Source organism: Mandrillus leucophaeus, unplaced genomic scaffold, assembly GCF_000951045.1.
Source record: "Mandrillus leucophaeus isolate KB7577 unplaced genomic scaffold, Mleu.le_1.0 Scaffold523, whole genome shotgun sequence".
Classification (NCBI taxonomy): Eukaryota; Metazoa; Chordata; class Mammalia; order Primates; family Cercopithecidae; genus Mandrillus; species Mandrillus leucophaeus.
The window spans coordinates 757,192-775,457 of NW_012105620.1; the positions used below are offsets into that span (position 1 = coordinate 757,192).

Here is an 18,266-nt window from a genome sequence, read left to right on the forward strand (position 1 = left end):
AGATCACCTGAGGTCAGGAGTTCGAGACCAGCCTGGCCAACAGGGCAAAACCCCATCTCTACTAAAAATACAAAAATTAGCCGGGCATGGTGGCACACACCTGTAGTCCCAGCTACTCAGGAGGGTGAGACAGGAGAATTGCTTGAACCCAGGAGGCAGAGGTGGCCGTGAGCCAAATCATGCCACTGCACTCTAGCCTGGGCGACAGAGCGAGACTCCATCACACACACACACACACACACACACACACACACACACGCACGCACAAATATAATCCCATTCATAGTGAGTTATGTAGTCAAAATCAGTGTACTTAATAACTGAAGCTTGCTTATTGTTCAGTAGACTACCACTCAGAATCAGTAAAAACAGCAGCATTTCAAAATACATTTTTCTCTCCATAAATTTTCTTCCTGAGAAGATTTTCCTAAGATTTGGTTGGAAAGCTGGCTCACATTATTACTGTACTGTACTTGCCTTCATCAGAGAGGCTATAACGAAGTGAGATGGTAGTCTAGGATTGGTTAAAATCTAAGGGCAGGGTTCTTAGGCCAGGGCCATAGTCTTAAACATTTCAGTGAAGTCACTATAAGTCACTATGATGAAAACAAACTGCATTTGGGGCCAGGCACGGTGGCTCACGCTTGTAATCCCAGCACTTTGGGAGGCTGAGGGCGACAGATCACATGAGGTTAGGAGTTCCAGACCAGCCTGGCCAATGTGGTGAAACCCCATCTCTACTAAAAGTACAAAAATTAGCTGGCGTGGTGGTGTAAGCCTGTAATCCCTGCTGTTAGGGATGCTGAGGCAGGAGAATCGCTTGAACCCAGGAGGCGGAGGTTGCAGTGAGCCAAGATTGCGCCACTCCACTCCAGTCTGGGCAACACAGTGAGAATCCGTCTCAAAAAAAAAAAAAAAAAACAAAAAAACCATTTGGGCTACTCCTTGGGATTTATTAGATCACCCATACAGATATTTAGTCCATTTGTGAATTCTGGCCATAATAAGATATCTGTAAGAGTTGTATCTCCTAGAGACTCCAATAGAGTTAGATTTATATGGAATATGAATAATTTGAATTTCTATTTTTTTCATGCTTTATTCTGTTTGCTTAATAGAAATAAAAGAGCATATTATGATCTGTTTGGTAAATTACTATGGATAAAGACGCAGACATTGAGATTGAATAGAATTACCCCTTTGTTTTTAATCCCTGTCAAAGTCATAGCCAGACTTCTTCACAAATTCTATACTGAATAAAATATGTTTTTGTATTCAGTGTAAAAAATGGAAACCAACGAATGAAATCACTCTATGGCTGATTCAGAGCTGTTTAAAACGATTACATTAGTTTGCAGTTTATGATTTTGTAGCACAGTGTAAAGGATTTAGTGAAACCTCACTTGCTTGGCTTTGAGAATATTTCTGTGATTATGGTTATGTTGGCTTGGTGGGCTTTGACAGTCCTTGAAATTGGCTTTTATTAACTTGCATGCTCGTCAATAAAACATTGAAACTATAAAATGTGCAGAGCTCTGCTCTAATTATCTGATTTAAAATTACTATTCATATTGATCCATTTTGTGTGGTCAAAAAGCAAGGTTAAAAAGTGATTTATTTTTTCCTCCTTTACATAGACTAAACCCAGAATAATTATTGGGTTTAATTATATAATCCCTGGTTGGCACAGGAAATTACAGAATTCTCTTTCTTAGGCATGTATCTGATTACAAAAAGACAATCAAAATTCTTGGTAGAATCATATATATATATGTATATGGGTGTGTGTATATGTGTGTGTGTATATATGTGTCTATATATACACACGTATGTGTGTGTGTGTATATATATATATTTTTTTAAAGTAATCCTTTCTTTCCCACCCACCGGCAGCTGCCAGACATACACACGTGACTTTCTAGTATGTGTGTTAGGAGGTTTTTCTCCTGTCTGAATTCAGGGAACCAACATCTCCCTTAAATTCCTTTTGAACAAGGCAGAATGTAATAAGTAAATTACTTAAGAGCTTGTCCCTCTTGTTTTTGTTCTTATTCTTACGTAGGGAGAAGTGGTGGGGAGATGCATTCTAGTTATTTGCATGAGCATCTTTTCGTGGCATTACTTTCCCTGTGCCTGATATGCTTGCCTCGTCTGCATCAGTGGCTCATTCTGTATAAGCAAAACTTAGATCTTGAATGTTAGTGAGCTCTATTTTTCTTTTCTCGGAAGTGCCATAAAATTAAGTTTTGGAAGCATTCTGTCATTTTTAGGTGGGGAAGATGATGCTTAGATGTTTATAGACTCTAATATTGAAAGAAACAAAAGCACTGAATTTGGTGGGAAATGCAAGGCAAGATGTGTGCCCATTTAAAACACTAAATTTTTTTCTTCTTTTTTTTTTTTTTTGAGATGGCATCTCCCTCTGTCACCCAGGCTGGAGTGCAGTGGTGTGATCTCAGCTCACTGCAGCCTCCGCCTCCCGGGTTCAAGCAATTCTCCTGCTTCAGTCTCCCGAGTAGCTGGGACTACAGGCGTGCACCGCCACGCCTGGCTAATTTTTGTGTTTTTAGTAGAGATGGGGTTTCACCATGTTGGCCAGGATGGTCTTGATCTCCTGACCTTGTGATCCGCCTGCCTCGGCCTCCTGAAGTGCTGGGATTACAGGAGTGAGCCACTGCGCCAGGCCAAAATACTAAAATATTAATATGGATGGAAAAAAGCAATCAACTTCTGAGTGTTCCTAAGGAGGTATTACATTATTCAGGGACTAATCCTGCAAGTGGAAAATAAAACTTAAATCATGGTCACGTAAGTGTGTATGTAATAAAGTCAAGGCAATTTATGCCAGTTATGACTTGTCAAGTATCATTCTTCTAACATCTTAGAAACGCTTGGCAAGTTTATTCTCATGACACATTACCCATCCTGAAAGTTTCAATAAAGTGATACTGTATAGAAATCTGACCTCAGGTCCTTCTTGCACTCTTTAGTGTTCCTGTCCTAATTGTCCCCTTACCCTACCCTTCTAATTTCTCAAGCTGGAGGGAGGCAGTTGTGTACACTCTGAAGCTAAGGAGCAGATTTATGAAATCAAGAATACTTTTGGCTCCTAAGAGAGAAAAGTAACATTTGTCTTCTTTTTCTTCTAGGTTGTCCTTCTACTCAGGCCACTCTTCGTTCTCCATGTACTGCATGCTGTTTGTGGCAGTAAGTACTCTGTGTCTATTGACATTAGGTTATGTGCTGTGTGGAATTAATGTGCTTAGTATCAGTGTCCTCTCCTGTCCTAATAAATTAGCCAGTAGCAAAAAGTGAAACAGATAATCTGCAAATCTGTAAGTTTCATGCTAAGAATTAGTTGATGTGTGCCCTTACTTTGGGACATTTCCTGAAGTGGTTTTCTGGAACACACAGCTTCTGTGTTAATCACGGCGGATAACTAATCTGAAGGACTGGGCCAATGGGCTGCTGTTGCTTGTTAACTTCCTTCCTAACTGGGAGTCACTCTTCTCATCTCAGTGTGGGTGAACAGCAGCAGAGCTTCTTTGCTCCTGGGCTCTGCTGTGGTGAGGAGTTGGTTTTGATCATTGTAAGTGAAGGCAGCTGTCTTTGTTCCTATTTGAGCAGATTTTGTTTTCCTCCCATTTTCCAAAACATTCCCAGACTGCTCTGCAAGGGACCAGAAAGGTTCCAACTTCTGGGAAAGGCAGTTGCCACTTCTGGAGCCTGTCATCTATACAACTTCCAGGTCCAGTTCTGATGCCAGCCTGTAGAGCAGCAGCATAGCGATTTGTACTTGCATCATACAAAGCTGGCAGTGAGGACTTAGGAAGATTTGCACCCACATTTTGCATATCAAACTAGAGATGAATATGTAGTTTTTTGAGAGTAACTAATGCAAGACCAGGCTTCAGGACACATTGAAGGGATTTTTAAAGGTCAATTTTAGTTGATTTTTTTTTTATAATGTTCTCTTTACATATAAAGTATTAATAAAATACTGTATATTTGGGTGTATTAATATGTCCTGCATTATCAATATTTTGGGGGAAAGGAGAGGAGGGGGAGAAAATCTGTACCCTAACAGATCCGCTATAATTTTATCTCAATTTTCTTTATAAGTGGATTTTTATACAGTTATCTTCTGTGTAAATTTGTCATTTCCTGTGTTTTTCCCTTTGATCACATTAAGTGCTATATGCTAATTTAATGCTTAGATTTAAAATGCACGATATGTAACGTTGAGGGTAAACTAATGGGAATTAGTGTCAGAGATAATTTAAAATGTTTTACTAGAATCTTGCTTTTATTTGAAAAACCAAATTCCAAACATTAAAAGAATATAAAATTGTAGATGTGTTTTATGAAATTCAAATTCAGAACTTCAAGCCATTACAACAGCTGATTTTCAAAGCTTTCATCTTACATTAATTAAATTTTGTGAGGAAGCAGAGTGTATGATTCAGCAGAATTTAGGGCTTCCTTTTTAAGACATACACTCAAGTGTTTCTGCAGATGGGGCATGGAAAATGTGACTTATCTGAAGGTAGTTAGCAGCAAATACTATTCTGATCTCTTATCTTCTGTTCATTTATGTTATTAGAAAAAAATCAGCATTCTTCTTAAGCGAGACAACATATTTTTTTCTTTTTAATTAGAGCATGAGGACCAGGGCAGACCCGGAAGGCTGGGCAATAGCTAGAGCCGCTACTATCCTGAGAGCTCTTCCCAGAACATGGGCCTGTGACTACACCGAAGGGCATATGAATGTGTGGGCACGCTTTGTACGCCCCGGGCTAGACCTCACTAGGTCTAGCTTTTGTCTCACTAGCTTTTGTGGTTTTTTGTTCACCTGTGTGTGTTAGTGTCCAAGTACTTCTTTATGAGAGACCTGGGAATCTGAGTTTTGATTGATCATGATGATTTGCATTTTACACTACTTTTATTTTTGACTAAATTTCCATGAAAAGATGAGGGATGATTGCCAGTGTTTTACAAGTGAGGGAATAGGCACCTTGGGAGGGGGCTGCTGAGTTCTGTGAGCTCTGTGGGGTCTCTTGATAGTCAGGATCCCATGCTGTATTGATTGATTGATTACTTGGTCTGAACCCTAGTCCATTTATTTTGAAGGTTAGTTGATGCAGATCTCTGGAAGTAAAATGGCATTCTGGAAGTGACTGACATACAACTTTGACCCACTGTTTGTAATTTTAAAGAAAATTCTCAGATATAACATATTCCATATTTTATCATTTTCTGCTCTTCTTCCTTCACCCTTCTCAGAACACCCGTTACATGTGTATAATTGGTCAAATAGAAACTTGTACTGAGGGCTGTTTTGTGAAAGATTAAAATTACTATAGAGAAGATGACATTGATATATAGAGGGCCTCAGTGGTAGGCCTGCTCAGTGGACATGCAGCCACATATGAAGGATGTCAACTTGGGAAAATGACGTCAACCATAGTGTGGTAATTGGGTCAGTATGAACCAGCTGTGTTAAAAGAACAACTTTAGATAAATTTAAGGGTTTCATTGGGCAAGGAAGAAACGACTCTCAAGTTGGGCAGCCCTCAGAATCACAGCAGATTTAGAATGACTCTACTGCTTCTAAGTGGTCAGGGAGAATTTATGGACAGAAAAAGGAAAGTGAGTACAGAAAACGGAAGCGAGGTGCAGAAACTGCCAGATTGGTTACGGTTTGGCCTGGGAGCCTTATTTGAGCGTGGTTTGAATGGCTGTGAGTGGTTGAAATATGGCTGCCGGGGACTGGCTGGGACTCAGCTGTTGTTACAGAAGCACATTCCTGAGTCAGGCTTGCAGGTTTACTTACCAAATTAAGCTGTTCTTTGTACAGAAGAACTCAAGTATGTGAGCAGGGGGTTTTCAGGCCAGATTTTAGTTTGATTTAACAGATGTAAAGTTATAATGTCAAAAAAAGAAGCCTAGATAAATAGATTTGTTGTAGACCAAGACCTTTCTGGAGAAGCAAGCAGGTCAGAGCAACCATGCACTGCATTTTACTGACTCTAGGTAGTGGAAATATTTGCTTGATGTGGATGTAGGCCCCAGCTTTTATTTCAGCCCTGAATATACAGATCCTTCTTTTCACATTTATGTACAACCTTTTTTTTTTTTTTTAATAAGACAGAGTCTTGCTCTGTCACCCTGGCTGGAGTGCAGTGGTGCGATCTTGGCTCACTGCAAGCTCTGGCTCCTGGGTTCACGCCATTCTCCTGCCTCAGCCTCCCGAGTAGCTGGGACTACAGGCGCATGCCACCATGCCGGGCTAATTTTTTGTATTTTTAGTAGAGGCGGGGTTTCACCGTGTTAGCCAGGATGGTCCTGATCTCCTGACCTCATGATCCACCCGCCTCGGGCTCCTAAAGTGCTGGCATGAGCCACCGTGCCCGGCCTGTGTACAACATTTAACCTCTAAGGCCCACCCCCGAATTCCTTGGGCAATGACTCATCTTGTTTCTCTGGGCATCTTGGCATGAGTCAGTCTCAGATTTGGGTAGGGATATAGTCAATTTAAATCCTCTCCGAGGATAGTCTTTGATAGCCAGAACGTCCCTGTCAATTCCTGACACCCAGAAATTAACTTCTAGTTAAAAATGGCTCTTAAAACACCCTGACCATTGTTCTTCTCTAGCAGCCAGTGCAGCCCTGCACACTTAACTGTGCCAAGAGAGAGTCAGCATCAGTGAAAACCTCCCAGGCCTGCGGGAGCTTAGGGCAGGGCTGCTTTGCACATAGCCAGTTTATATGCTTAGTGACTCCCCGTGAACTTGGCTGAATGCCAGAGATTCCAAATTTATTTGATTATTCAGGAGAACAGCCATGGTATGAATCTGTATTTTCTTTCAATACAATGAGGAGTGCTAAAATACTTTTCCTGAGACCATTCTATTTAGGCTGTAACCCCAGATTGTTTATATCACTGCCTGTTAATGAAATTCCTGTATCTGTGCTTCAGCCAGACTCTCCTCCCTCCCACAAAATGCCTCTTATCTGGGCCTTGCCTCCTGCCCTGTGTTTAGACAGTGCTGCCCACCTATCTAAATCCACTCAGACTCTTTCATACTATCCACTTTCCTTAAGATTCGTATAATCCCTCATTTAGCATTCACTGTATACTACCTAGCATTGTTGATATTTCGTGATGTTTTCCAAACTTGATTATTGCTGAACATTGGGCAAATGATGAACAACTCATGGCCCATAGCCTACACAAATCTTGCCTGATTTTGAGGTGGGATTCAAGATTTAAATGTAGTGCCTCAGTGAACCCTAAAAATGGTGAAATAAAAACCCAAAGAAGACTAAACTGAGGCTTGCTTTCCAGTGTTCTTCTGGCCAGATCTGTCATCAAATGTAGGTGGAGCAATCAATCTGGCTTGCCTGGCTGGTCATAAAAGCACTATTTCAAAATAAGTAGACGAAGGTATATTTCTTTGTGTTGAGCCTGCTGTTGTTAGTCTAGTTCTGGCGTTGGCTTTTTTTTTTTTTTTTTTTTAAGTAAAAGGTCAGATAATAAATATTTAGGCTTTGTAGGTCACATATTCTTTTTTGGAAAAAAAAACTCCTTAAAAGTGTTCTTAGCTTGCAAGCTGACCCCTTGACTCTAGTTTAAAATGGGAGGGGAACCCCTCTTTATTAACAATAGAATATTTAGAGGCTATGAGACAATAATAACATTTTACAGTTAAGAAGTGTTAAGATTAGTCAAGGAAAGGCAAAATCGAATAAAACAGCTTCAGAAAATATCTTGTTCAACAATTATTTATTTTAAAGGTGAGATATTCTAATTAGATCCTTTAATGGAAGTTAAATGTTTCAGAAATTTCAACCAAAAATGGTTATATCCTTCCTGTCTTAGTTTGGGCTGCTGTAACCAATTGCAGCAGACTGGGTGGTTTATAAAAAACAAGTTTCTCAGTCTGGAAGCTGGAAGTCTAAGATTAGGGTGCCAGCATGGTTGGGTAATGGTGGGGCCTTCTTCCAGGTTGGAGAATGTCCTCACACGTTGCAAGGGGCAAGGGAGCTCCCCTGTGTCTCTTACTAGTTCATTAATCCCTTTCATGAGGGTTAACCCCTTATGACCTAATCACCTACAGAAGTCCTATTTTCCTAATCCCATTGCCTTGTAGGGGTTAGGCGTTCAGTATACAGATTTTGGGGTAACACAAACATCTAGGCAATAGCACCACCCTTCAGTGATAGTGAAAGAATGAAAGAATGCTTAAGTCGTATCACAGATGTTGAATTTTCTAGTTTTTTTTTTTTTTAATATTAACTTTTACACAAAAGAAAAAATGGGCCTACCCTGTAATTTGTTCCTGATGTGGCTCCGTGTAATGAAGAGTCTTCCGTTGTTTTGACCAGGTCTTCTTTGTGCACTGTATAAAACTATCCTGAGGCCCTTCACAGGCGGAGCCACACGTTTTGGAGCGTTGGTTTATTAGTCTGTTTTAATGCTGCTGATAAAGACATACCCAAGACTGGGCAATTTACACAAGAAAGAGGTTTAATTGGACTCCCGGTTCCACGTGGCTTAGGAGGCCTCACAATCATGGCGGAAGGCAAGAAGGCGCGAAGGCGCAAGTTACATCTTATGTGGATGGCGGCAGGCAGAGAAAGCTTGTGCAGGGACACTCCACCTTATAAAGCCATCAGATCTCGAGAGATTTAATCACCGTCACAAGAACAGCATGGGAAAGACTTGCCCCCATGATTCAATTACCTCCCACTGGCTCCCTCCCACAACATGTAGGAATTCAAGATGAGATTTGGGTTGGGACACAGCCAACCCATATCATTTGGGATTAGGAGGAAGGCCTCTGCACTTCTCAGTGATATTACTGAAATCTTTCTAGATTTTTGATGTAGGCATTTATTGGTATTAATTTACCTCCTAGCATTGCTTTTGAGTTTCGGTATGTCCTGCCTCTATTTTCATTTGTTGCAAGAAATTTTTTATTTCCTTCTTAATTTCTTCCTTGACCCAGTGGTCACTCAGAAGCATGTTAATTTTCATGCATTTGAACAATTTCCGAAGTTCCTCATTATTGATTTATAGTTTTATTCCATCATGATCTGAGAATAGTCTTTGGCTGGTGGGCTTTATTTTTCTTTCAGCACATTCAGTACATCATCCCATTTACTCCTAGCCTGTAAGGTGGCTGCTGAGAAATTCACTGTTAGTCTGATAGGTGTTCCCCTTCTAAGTGACTTGATACTTTTCTCTTGCTGTTTTATTCTCTTTTTGACAGTTTGACTGTAATATGCCATGAATTTTTGAATGGCATCTGTTTGGGGTTCTCTAAGCTTCCTGTATCTGGGTGTCTAAATCTCTTGCTGGACTTGGGAAGTTTTCAGGTATTACTTATAGGTTTCCTATCCCTTTTATTTTTTCTTTGTTTTCTGAGACACCAGAAATTTGAATATTTGATCACTTTATGGTGTCACATATGTCACATAGCTGTTGCTCATTCTTTCTTATTTTTATCTGTCTGGGTTCAAAAGACCTATTTTTAAGTTATAAAGTTCTGCTTGATACAGTGTATCGTTGAAACTGTTGGATCTATTTTGCATTTCATTCAATGAATTCTTCAGTTTCAGAAAATTTTTTTTATATCTAGCTCTTTGGGAAGTTTCTCATTCATATCCTAAATGGTTTTTCTGATTTCTTTGTATTATTTTTCTGATTTCTGTGTTTTCTTGTATCTCACTGAGCTTTTTCAATTTTTTTTGAATCATTATTTTGAATTCTTTTTCTGAGATTTCACACATTTCTTCATTGGAATCTGTTGCTAGAAAATTACCATGTTCCTTTGGAAGTGTCGTATTTCCTTCTTCATGTTTCTTGAATCCATATTTCGGTATCTGTACATCTGCTTTAACAGTCACTTCTTCCAATTTTTTGAATTTGCCTTCATAGGGGAGGATATTTTCCGTAAGATATATCTATCTGTGGTGTTGGTTGGGTACATACATCACTTTGGCTTTGATTCCAGATGCATGCATTAGTGTAGTCTCAGTACAATTTCTTTGGCTGTAGACAGTATCCGTTGTGTGTGATTTCCTCAGCAGCTTAAGGTGCAGTTGTTAGTTGCTGCAAGGAAGCATTTGCTGGAGATGGGAACATCAGGTGGGCCCATCCTCCAGCCCCAAGAGTGGCAGCAGCAGGCTGAGCATGCCTGTCCTTGGGCCCCGGGGCAGTGTATGCTGGCAGTGATGTTAGAGGGTCCAGGTGGGCTGATTCTTGGGCCTCCAGGAAGCTTGCTTGGATGCCAGCAGTAGCATGGTGGGCAGGTCCTTGGGCTTGCTGCCCATAGACAGCAGGTGTGGTGTGGGCAGTGGCAGGACAACCCTCTGATTCCCAAGTGGTTTGCGCTGGTGTTGGTGGTGACTGTGACAGCTGGGTGGCTAGTCTCCAGGCCCATAGGTGGTACAGTGGGTGGTGGTAGCAGCAGGTTGGGTGGTCCCTTCCTGAGGTCCCTGGAAGGAGTGCTCAGGTGTTAATGATAAGTGCACCCTCCAATGCCCGATGGTTGTGCTTGGGCACAGGGGTAGGTGGAGCCAGGCTGGATAGGTCCCTCAGTGGTGTGTATAGGGCTTGGCCATGGTAGGTAGGGGTTTTTCTGTGGCAGCAGCCATAAACAGGTGGGTTGGGAGCATGCACTTTGGCCCCAGATGGTATCTGCGGGGCAGGGTAGCCTGTAATCAGGCTTGACAATGCACAGTAGTGGCTCTGCTGGCTCACTCCTAGTGGCTTGTATACTTTGGCCCTATGGCAGCACCCAGCTGTGGGTGGGGGACTTTAATGGGGTTTCAGAGATGTGGATATGCAGGGACTGTTGGGCCTCAGAGAAGGATGCAGTCTGCTGGGGCCTGGGCTCTCAAAATGGTGCCCTGCTGCAGCTGCTTAGGACTGGGGCAGGGGAGAGGGCTGGGATGAGCTCCCTCTCTGGAGCAGTGCCATCACGCAGTCCCCAGGCTCCCTGTTTGTGTGGGTTGAGGGTTTCTCCTGTGGCTGGGATTGCAGGACTTCACAATGGGAATGTGGATGCTGTTGGAGGTCACTTACCCTTCTCCAGCATGGGAGAGCCTCCCCAACCAATCCCTGCCAAGCACCCTGCCTTGCTTCCCTCTCCTTACTTGCCTCAGATGTTTCCTGTCATTCTGTTGTTAAATTCCAGCAGTCTCTCTTAGGTGATCTATTCAAAGTGTGATTTATCTAGTACTGTTTTGGTGGTTCTTCAAGCAGAAAGCAAGTACCAGAGGCACTTTAGTCAGCCATCTTGAAACCCACTCCATTGTTTTCTACTAAATGGCTTGCTGTCCTCGACCATTTATGTACCCGTTAGGCATCTTCCTACTACTTTTGAAATTAGAGAACACCTTCATATTTCTGGTATAAATTCCAGAGACAAAATATAGCCCAGCAGATCTCTGGGTGACACCTGGTGTAAGTCATCTAGTCAGTGCAGGGAGATGTGGGTATGCAGGGAGAAGGCAGGGCTATGTGGTCCAAATAGGACTGACTGTGAATGGGCAATTCCATCTAGAAGGGGAATTTAAAGGTAATCATGTTGCTCCTGAGCCTGTCTGGTACCACACACTGTATTGGTCATAGAGCTCTGTAAGTTCTTACTCTTAAAACAGAAGTAACTGAATGCCTTACCTAGAATGGGTTTAATAGATAAGGTTGGCAAATGGCATGTATGGGGAGGAGAGAAGAGTGGAATCTGCTAAGGAAGGAACCTATACAGCCTTTTTGCTATTAGCCTTGGCACTGAAACATGAGCTATGTCGCCTCTATCTAGTTCTAATGGAACAGTACTGAGAAGCTTCAGACATTCAACTTTTCAGTGGCAGTTAGGGAAGCTAACGGAATGGACTTTCTTTTAAAGGAAGTCATGTCAAGTGTTTGCTTTGCTCACAATCAAAGTAGAGCCACCAGAAAGACACTACCTTTTACCTTTGTTGAACCTACTCATATAGGAAACTTTTGCTGGCAAGATGGGAGGGGAAAAGCCAGTCCGGATTTCTCGGCATGTCAGCTGTGGAACTCAAGTTGACCCAAGGTCTGAGAAATTCAGGGTGTCCACTTTCTTGAGCTCTGCAGAAATGGAAGTCTTCACAGAGCTACACCGAGTACCCTGACCCAGGGAAACACAGTATGGGCACATAGGAAGCACACTCAGGCCATGACTATTTGTCACTAGAGAAGCCAAAGCCTAGAGCACAAGGTTAGGTACAGAACCACAACTGGGGAATCCCAGAACTCTCACGGTGAAATAATTTCTGGGTCTATGGTCAGAGTTTCACTGATGGGGGAAACCTCTATTCTTGGGTAGATGTTCAAGGAGAAAACCAGCTATTTATAGGGGGAAAGACTTCACTTCAAAGTGTTGGAGCATGCTGGGTGTGGTGGCTCACGCCTGTAATCCCAGCACTTTGGGAGGCTGAGGTGGGTGGATCACCTGAGGTCAGGAGTTCGAGACCAGCCTGACCAACATAGTGAAACCCTGTCACTACTAAAAATACAGAAAATTACCTGGGCGTGGTGGCAGGTGCCTGTAATCCCAGCTACTCGGGAGGCTGAGGCAGGAGGATCACTTGAACCTGGGAGGCGGAGGTTGCAGTGAGCCAAGATTGTACCATTGCACTCCAGTCTGGGCAACAAGAGCAAAACTCTGTCCCCCCCCCGCCCCGCCCCCCTTCCCCACAAAAAGTGTTGGAGCTTAGTTGATTACTGATGATGTAAGTAAATGTTAATTCTTTCCACTGGCACGTTGGGGAAGCAGTCTGGAGAAAATAATATTCAATATGAGTTTGCAGACTACCTACAGTTAAAGTCAGGGTTCTTAGAATGAAAATATTGCTACAGGGATTTTAGAATCTTGAAAGAGGAAAGGCCTTGAAGTCCTGGCTCTGAGTTTCCTTCAGGTTGGAAGTAGCATGGGACTAGCTTAAGTCCATTTTATAGTTGATACTTTTGATTTTACAACTCACTTTTTTCACAGCTTGAACGACAAACAAAAATAACGATTCTGCAGAAAGCCAGTGGTACTTAAACTAGCTGATGAGTCAGACTCAGTTAAACAGCTGGTGTGTTCTTTTAGAACTAGATGGTTTATACTAAGTACTTGATAAAATTAGATAAGCCCTGGGTCTTTGCCAGCTTTTGGGAACTGAACACCCATGGCAGTGCCCAGAGAGCTGGGAGTTGATTTGTGTCATCTATTTTAAATAGGCAGTGTCCATGGGGAGAGCTATGTATATTGTTTTCTAAGGACTGCATTTAATTAAGTCTACGAGTCATAAATTATTGAACAGAATTTTAAAGGGAATGTTAAAAATTATATTGTTATTGGACTCCCTAAAAAGAATCATTTCTGTATAAAATCTTTAGGGATGCACCCAAAGTCAAAGGCAGACTGACACGAGAAAGGGAAATTTCTTAGGTCTGATTAGTGTACAGAAAAGTCATAGAACTTAAAGGGGGTACAGGTACTACTGAAAGAATACACTTCTTTGCTGGATCATAACTAACCTACAACCTGTATTACTTGCAAATACAGATTATTTAGTCTCAGTTGCCTTGTTAAATAGTTTGAGGGTAGAAGAGCTCTCTTTGGTGAATTAATCAAATAGTCCCACAGGTTGCCCAGAGCAAGGGCAACCTGTGCCCAGAATGCTAGCACTTTATCCCAAGACTCAGAATTAATGATGATACTGGGTCAGGCGGTGGCGCATGTCTGTAATCCCAGCACTTTGAGAGGCCAGTGCAGGCAGGTTGCTTGAGACAAGGAGTTTCAGACTAGCCTGCGCAACATAGTGAGACCCTCATCTCTACAAAAAATAAAAATGAAAACAATTAGCTGGGCTCAGTGGCATGTACCTATAGTCCCACCTACTTGGGAAGCTGAGATGGAAGGATTGCTTGAGCCCAGGAGTTTGAGGATGCAGTGAGCTATGACTACATCACTGCACTCCAGTCTGGGCAACAGAGCAAAGCCCCATTACTTTAAGGAAAACAAACAAACAAAAAAACCAATGGCAGCACTGGTCTTGACTATCAGAATTATAATCCAAATTGCAAGGGGAGGAAGTGTCCCTGAAATCCTGTTTAGAAAACCATAAACAAGGAAACACTTGTTTGTATACAGTTTGAAGGGTGTTACAGCTAGACTGGCAATAGATTCTTCTGAACAAGTTAGTAGGGCAATAGTTTTGTTTCTTTAAAGGATTAACATTTAGGTATTAATGCGTACGTGAATGTTTGCCTAGAAGTCCTGTTCCCTATATAATAATACTTCGATAACCATTTTAAATGCCAACCCTTCCTTAATATAAAACTTTTGCATTGTTATGTTAAATAAACTATGTTTTCTCTTTATTCTTTTCTTTTAGCTTTATCTTCAAGCCAGGATGAAGGGAGACTGGGCAAGACTCTTACGCCCCACACTGCAATTTGGTCTTGTTGCCATATCTATTTATGTGGGCCTTTCTCGAGTTTCTGATTACAAACACCACTGGAGTGATGTGTTGACTGGACTCATTCAGGGAGCTCTGGTTGCAGTATTAGTTGTAAGTATACAGGTCAACAGCCTACATCTTGATATTGTTAAACATTTAGATAATAGAAAAAAAAAAAAAAAATCCCCAGTGAGAAAACTGTGCAGTGGGCAAGAATCTCAGTGTTATTAAAAGTCACTTCAGGATACACAGCAGGTTAAAAACTAGGTTACTCTTTGTAAAACTTGGTATTTTTGTAAAATCTTAGTATTTTTATTGTAAAAAGCTCTGGCTAGAAATAGTTTTTTTAGGGGGGTATAAATTGAAAAAACTAATTCACATGTAGAAATAACTCTTTTATTAAGTATTGGCAAAATGAAGCTATTTGCTGAAGACATAACAAAGCAACTCTTAATTTGGAATAATCTTTAAAAAATCCCAGTTAGTCTCTAATTTTTTATATGCTTTAATCTGTACACCCCCAAAGTATATCCTTTTGTTTATATTTATCTCAGGATGCTGTTGATCACAAGTTTTTAACTTGATCTAAATTAAATGTTTTGCACTGTAGGCTGTATATGTATCGGATTTCTTCAAAGAAAGAACTTCTTTTAAAGAAAGAAAAGAGGAGGACTCTCACACAACTCTGCATGAAACATCAACAACGGGGAATCACTATCAGAGCAATCACCAGCCTTGAAGGGCAGCGGGGTGCCCAGGTGAAGCTGGCCTGTTTTCTAAAGGAAAAGGATTGCCACATGGCAAGAGGATGCATCTTTCTTCCCAGTGTATAAGCCTTTAAAGACTGCTACTGCTGCTATGCCTCTTGGATGCCCACTTTGTGTGTACATAGTTACCTTTAACACAGTGGTTATCTAATAGCTCTAAATTCATTTAAAAACTCCAAGCCTTTCACCAAAACAGTGCCCCACCTGTATACATTTTTATTAAAAAATGTAATGCTTATGTATAAACATGTATGTAATATGCTTTCTATGAATGATGTCTGATTTAAATACACATATTAAAATGTATGGGACAACCAAATCCACACTTGCAGGCATTTGTAGTCAACTGTAATCAAACAGGTGGTGAATAATTTAAAATCTCACATTCCTTTAGCTGACTCTACAAGTAGAGGCTGGCAGCAAACACAATATCTCTCTTGATTTTGGTGATTCCTAAGAGAAAAGAAAGTAAGGTTTAAACTTTCAAGACCACAAAACACCTAACTTGTCTCTACCGAAGTTTTAAAGCCAGTTTACCAACCCCGATTCAACTGGTGAGAGAGCAGCCTGGAAAGTCAAACACCCTGCTGAACACCTAGAGGAATCTGCAGCTACCTCAGTGAGGTGGAAAACAGAAGCCAGACCCCCATTCTTTTGACTCTGAAATACTCCATGGGGGCTGGTCAGGAAGGCGGTATCTAGAACTGTTTAAAAAGATAAATTCTAGGTCGGGGGCGGTGACTCATGCCTGTAATCCCAGCACTTTGGGAGGCCGAGGCGGGAGGATCACCTGAGGTTGGGAGTTCAAGACCAGCCTGACCAACATGGAGAAACCCTGTCTCTACTAGAAATACAAAATTAGCCAGGCGTGCTCGTGCATGCCTGTAGTCGCAGCTACTCGGGAGGCTGAGGCAGGAGAATCACTTGAACCTGGGAGGCAGACGTTGCAGTGAGCTGAGATAGCACCACTGCACTCTAGCCTGGGCAACAAGAGCGAAATATATGTGAATACCACTCTGTCTCCACAAAAAAATAAAAATAATAAAAATTAAAAAAAAAAAAATTCTAGGAAGGACTAAACTGTCTGAAGAAATGTAAATCCAAAGACTTGGATTTTCAACCTATATCAGAAGACACTGTTTTTTTCAGTTCCCATGTTAAAGTCTTTCTAGGCTTAGGAAGGAACAAATACAAATTTTGATTACAAATTATTTTTAAAACTTTGACACCTACACTTCAACTCTGAGTCATTAAACAGGCCTGCATTTCTCAACAATGTGGAAATATAAGCCAGCTTTTGCAAACCTCTTCTTAGGACACTAAGTTGTTAATAGAAATCACTAGCATTGACTGACTCAGCAACCATGTGGTTACTATTCTTTGATGCTTTAATTTAGTCCTTTTTCTTGGTCAAGATTCAGTAGACATGACAAAACTATTTACAGACATGCTTATGCCCCTTGTCCCCCCACACCACCCCATTACTACTACCTTGGTTTAGCCATCCTTTCTTGATCTGGTCTCCCTGCTTCTACTGTGCTACTCTACAGACTTGCCCTGAATGTAAGAGCAAGAATTACCTTGTAAAGTCCAAGTTAGGGCAGGTCACTCCCAAGCTCCACACCTCCAATCACTGCAGAGTTGAGAAGCCTGCGGCTAGGAACTATGGAATACTTTCCTTTCTCACTTCAACCCCTACTACTTTACTCACCGCCCATTCCACTCCAGCCATACTGGCCTCTTGCTGGCGTTCATGTATATTAAGCATACACCAAGGGGCTTAATTGCCACCTTCCCTGTGGAGGCCCTAGACCATTGTATCCATCTGCCAATTCTATTGTCTTTTCTGCTTATAGACTTTATCACCATCTGATAAATTTAATTGTTGACTTATTGTCTATCTCCCCACACTAGAATGTAAACTCCATGAAGGCAGGGGTGTCTTTCTGTTCACTGTATTCCCTAGTGCTTAAAACAATGCCTGGCATGTAGTGTACAATTAATATATGTAAATGGATGTATATGTAAAATCTCAACTTTTCCCCCAACACACTAAATTTTATAGAAACACTAGTAGATAGCTCTCCATGACAATGCAGTGAAGAACATCCCAAAATGTCCTCCTGGGTTGTGGTCCAGGGCTCAAGATTTGCTTCACAAAATTGGTCTAAATTAGAAACAGCTTATGCATTTGATACTGACCTTCTGCAAATTTATTTTCCAGCTCAGTGTTTCCAATGGCTTTTGCTGCTTGACACATTTGTCGAAGCAATTCTTCTAGGCGCCTCATACAACGAATTATGCTGCCTGGATAGAAAAGGAACAAAACACCGATAAAATGGAAATAATCAGGAACAGCAGAATTTTTGTTAAGAGGCAAGGCAGGAGAACACAGGATAATACTCTGAGGGACTTCCCATGAAGTAAATCAGGTAGCAAACCTGTTAGGTACTGGGGAAGGCTACAAAGATGAAAGGCTTAACTCCCACCTTTGACTAATGGTAGAGATACACCTGTTTATTACTAACATGCTGACACTTGGTATTAAGCAGGAAAACAAAATGCCCTAGGAGGAGGGAGCAACTTTGGGTGAAGGCTGCAAGGACGACATAATCTGTGTAAGAACCAAGCAGTATCAACAAGGGAAGGACCACCATGACAATGCAGAAAAGCCTGGCAAACCGCAGCCATTCAAGGACCCTGAGTGGCCTAGTGAGGCATCTGGACACCATACCATCTCATAGAATGCAACAGACTGTTTTTAGCAGGAGAGTAACAAGATAAAATTTGTCATTTTAAAGGTGCATTCATTCTTCTTGACCTTAGATTCTTTCATTAGTGCGTTCTTTACAGAGTGTTCTCAAGGAGCACAAGGAAAGAAGCCTTTTCCCATGGGTCTAGAATCTGTCTGAAAAAAGTGTTTGTATCAAAGCTGGAGCTATAAACATAGTTTCACTTTTGCTAGACTTGTGCAAAGAGGGGCAGAGATTGTGAGATCCTTTCTCTAAA

At 41.4% G+C, this 18,266-nt stretch overlaps 2 protein-coding genes across 3 annotated transcripts in view; one reads left to right on the forward strand and one right to left on the reverse strand.

Moving 5' to 3' along the window:
- PPAP2A (phosphatidic acid phosphatase type 2A) overlaps window positions 1-15,576 on the forward strand; it is a 109,732-nt gene extending 94,156 nt beyond the window's left edge. Inside the window, exons 4-6 of the mRNA XM_011996756.1 lie at window positions 3,150-3,207; window positions 14,425-14,601; window positions 15,101-15,576. Of these exons, the coding sequence (XP_011852146.1) occupies window positions 3,150-3,207; window positions 14,425-14,601; window positions 15,101-15,229 (364 nt within the window). The 3' untranslated portion in view covers window positions 15,230-15,576. The remainder of the gene's footprint in view (window positions 1-3,149; window positions 3,208-14,424; window positions 14,602-15,100) is intronic.
- The window catches only part of SKIV2L2 (superkiller viralicidic activity 2-like 2 (S. cerevisiae)), a 128,290-nt gene continuing 125,466 nt past the window's right edge, over window positions 15,443-18,266 (reverse strand). For both annotated transcript variants that reach the window (XM_011996753.1, XM_011996754.1), the window contains 2 exons: window positions 17,460-17,564; window positions 15,443-15,710 (listed from right to left, as the gene is read on the reverse strand). In XM_011996753.1, the coding sequence (XP_011852143.1) occupies window positions 15,658-15,710; window positions 17,460-17,564 (158 nt within the window). In that variant the 3' untranslated portion in view covers window positions 15,443-15,657. The remainder of the gene's footprint in view (window positions 15,711-17,459; window positions 17,565-18,266) is intronic.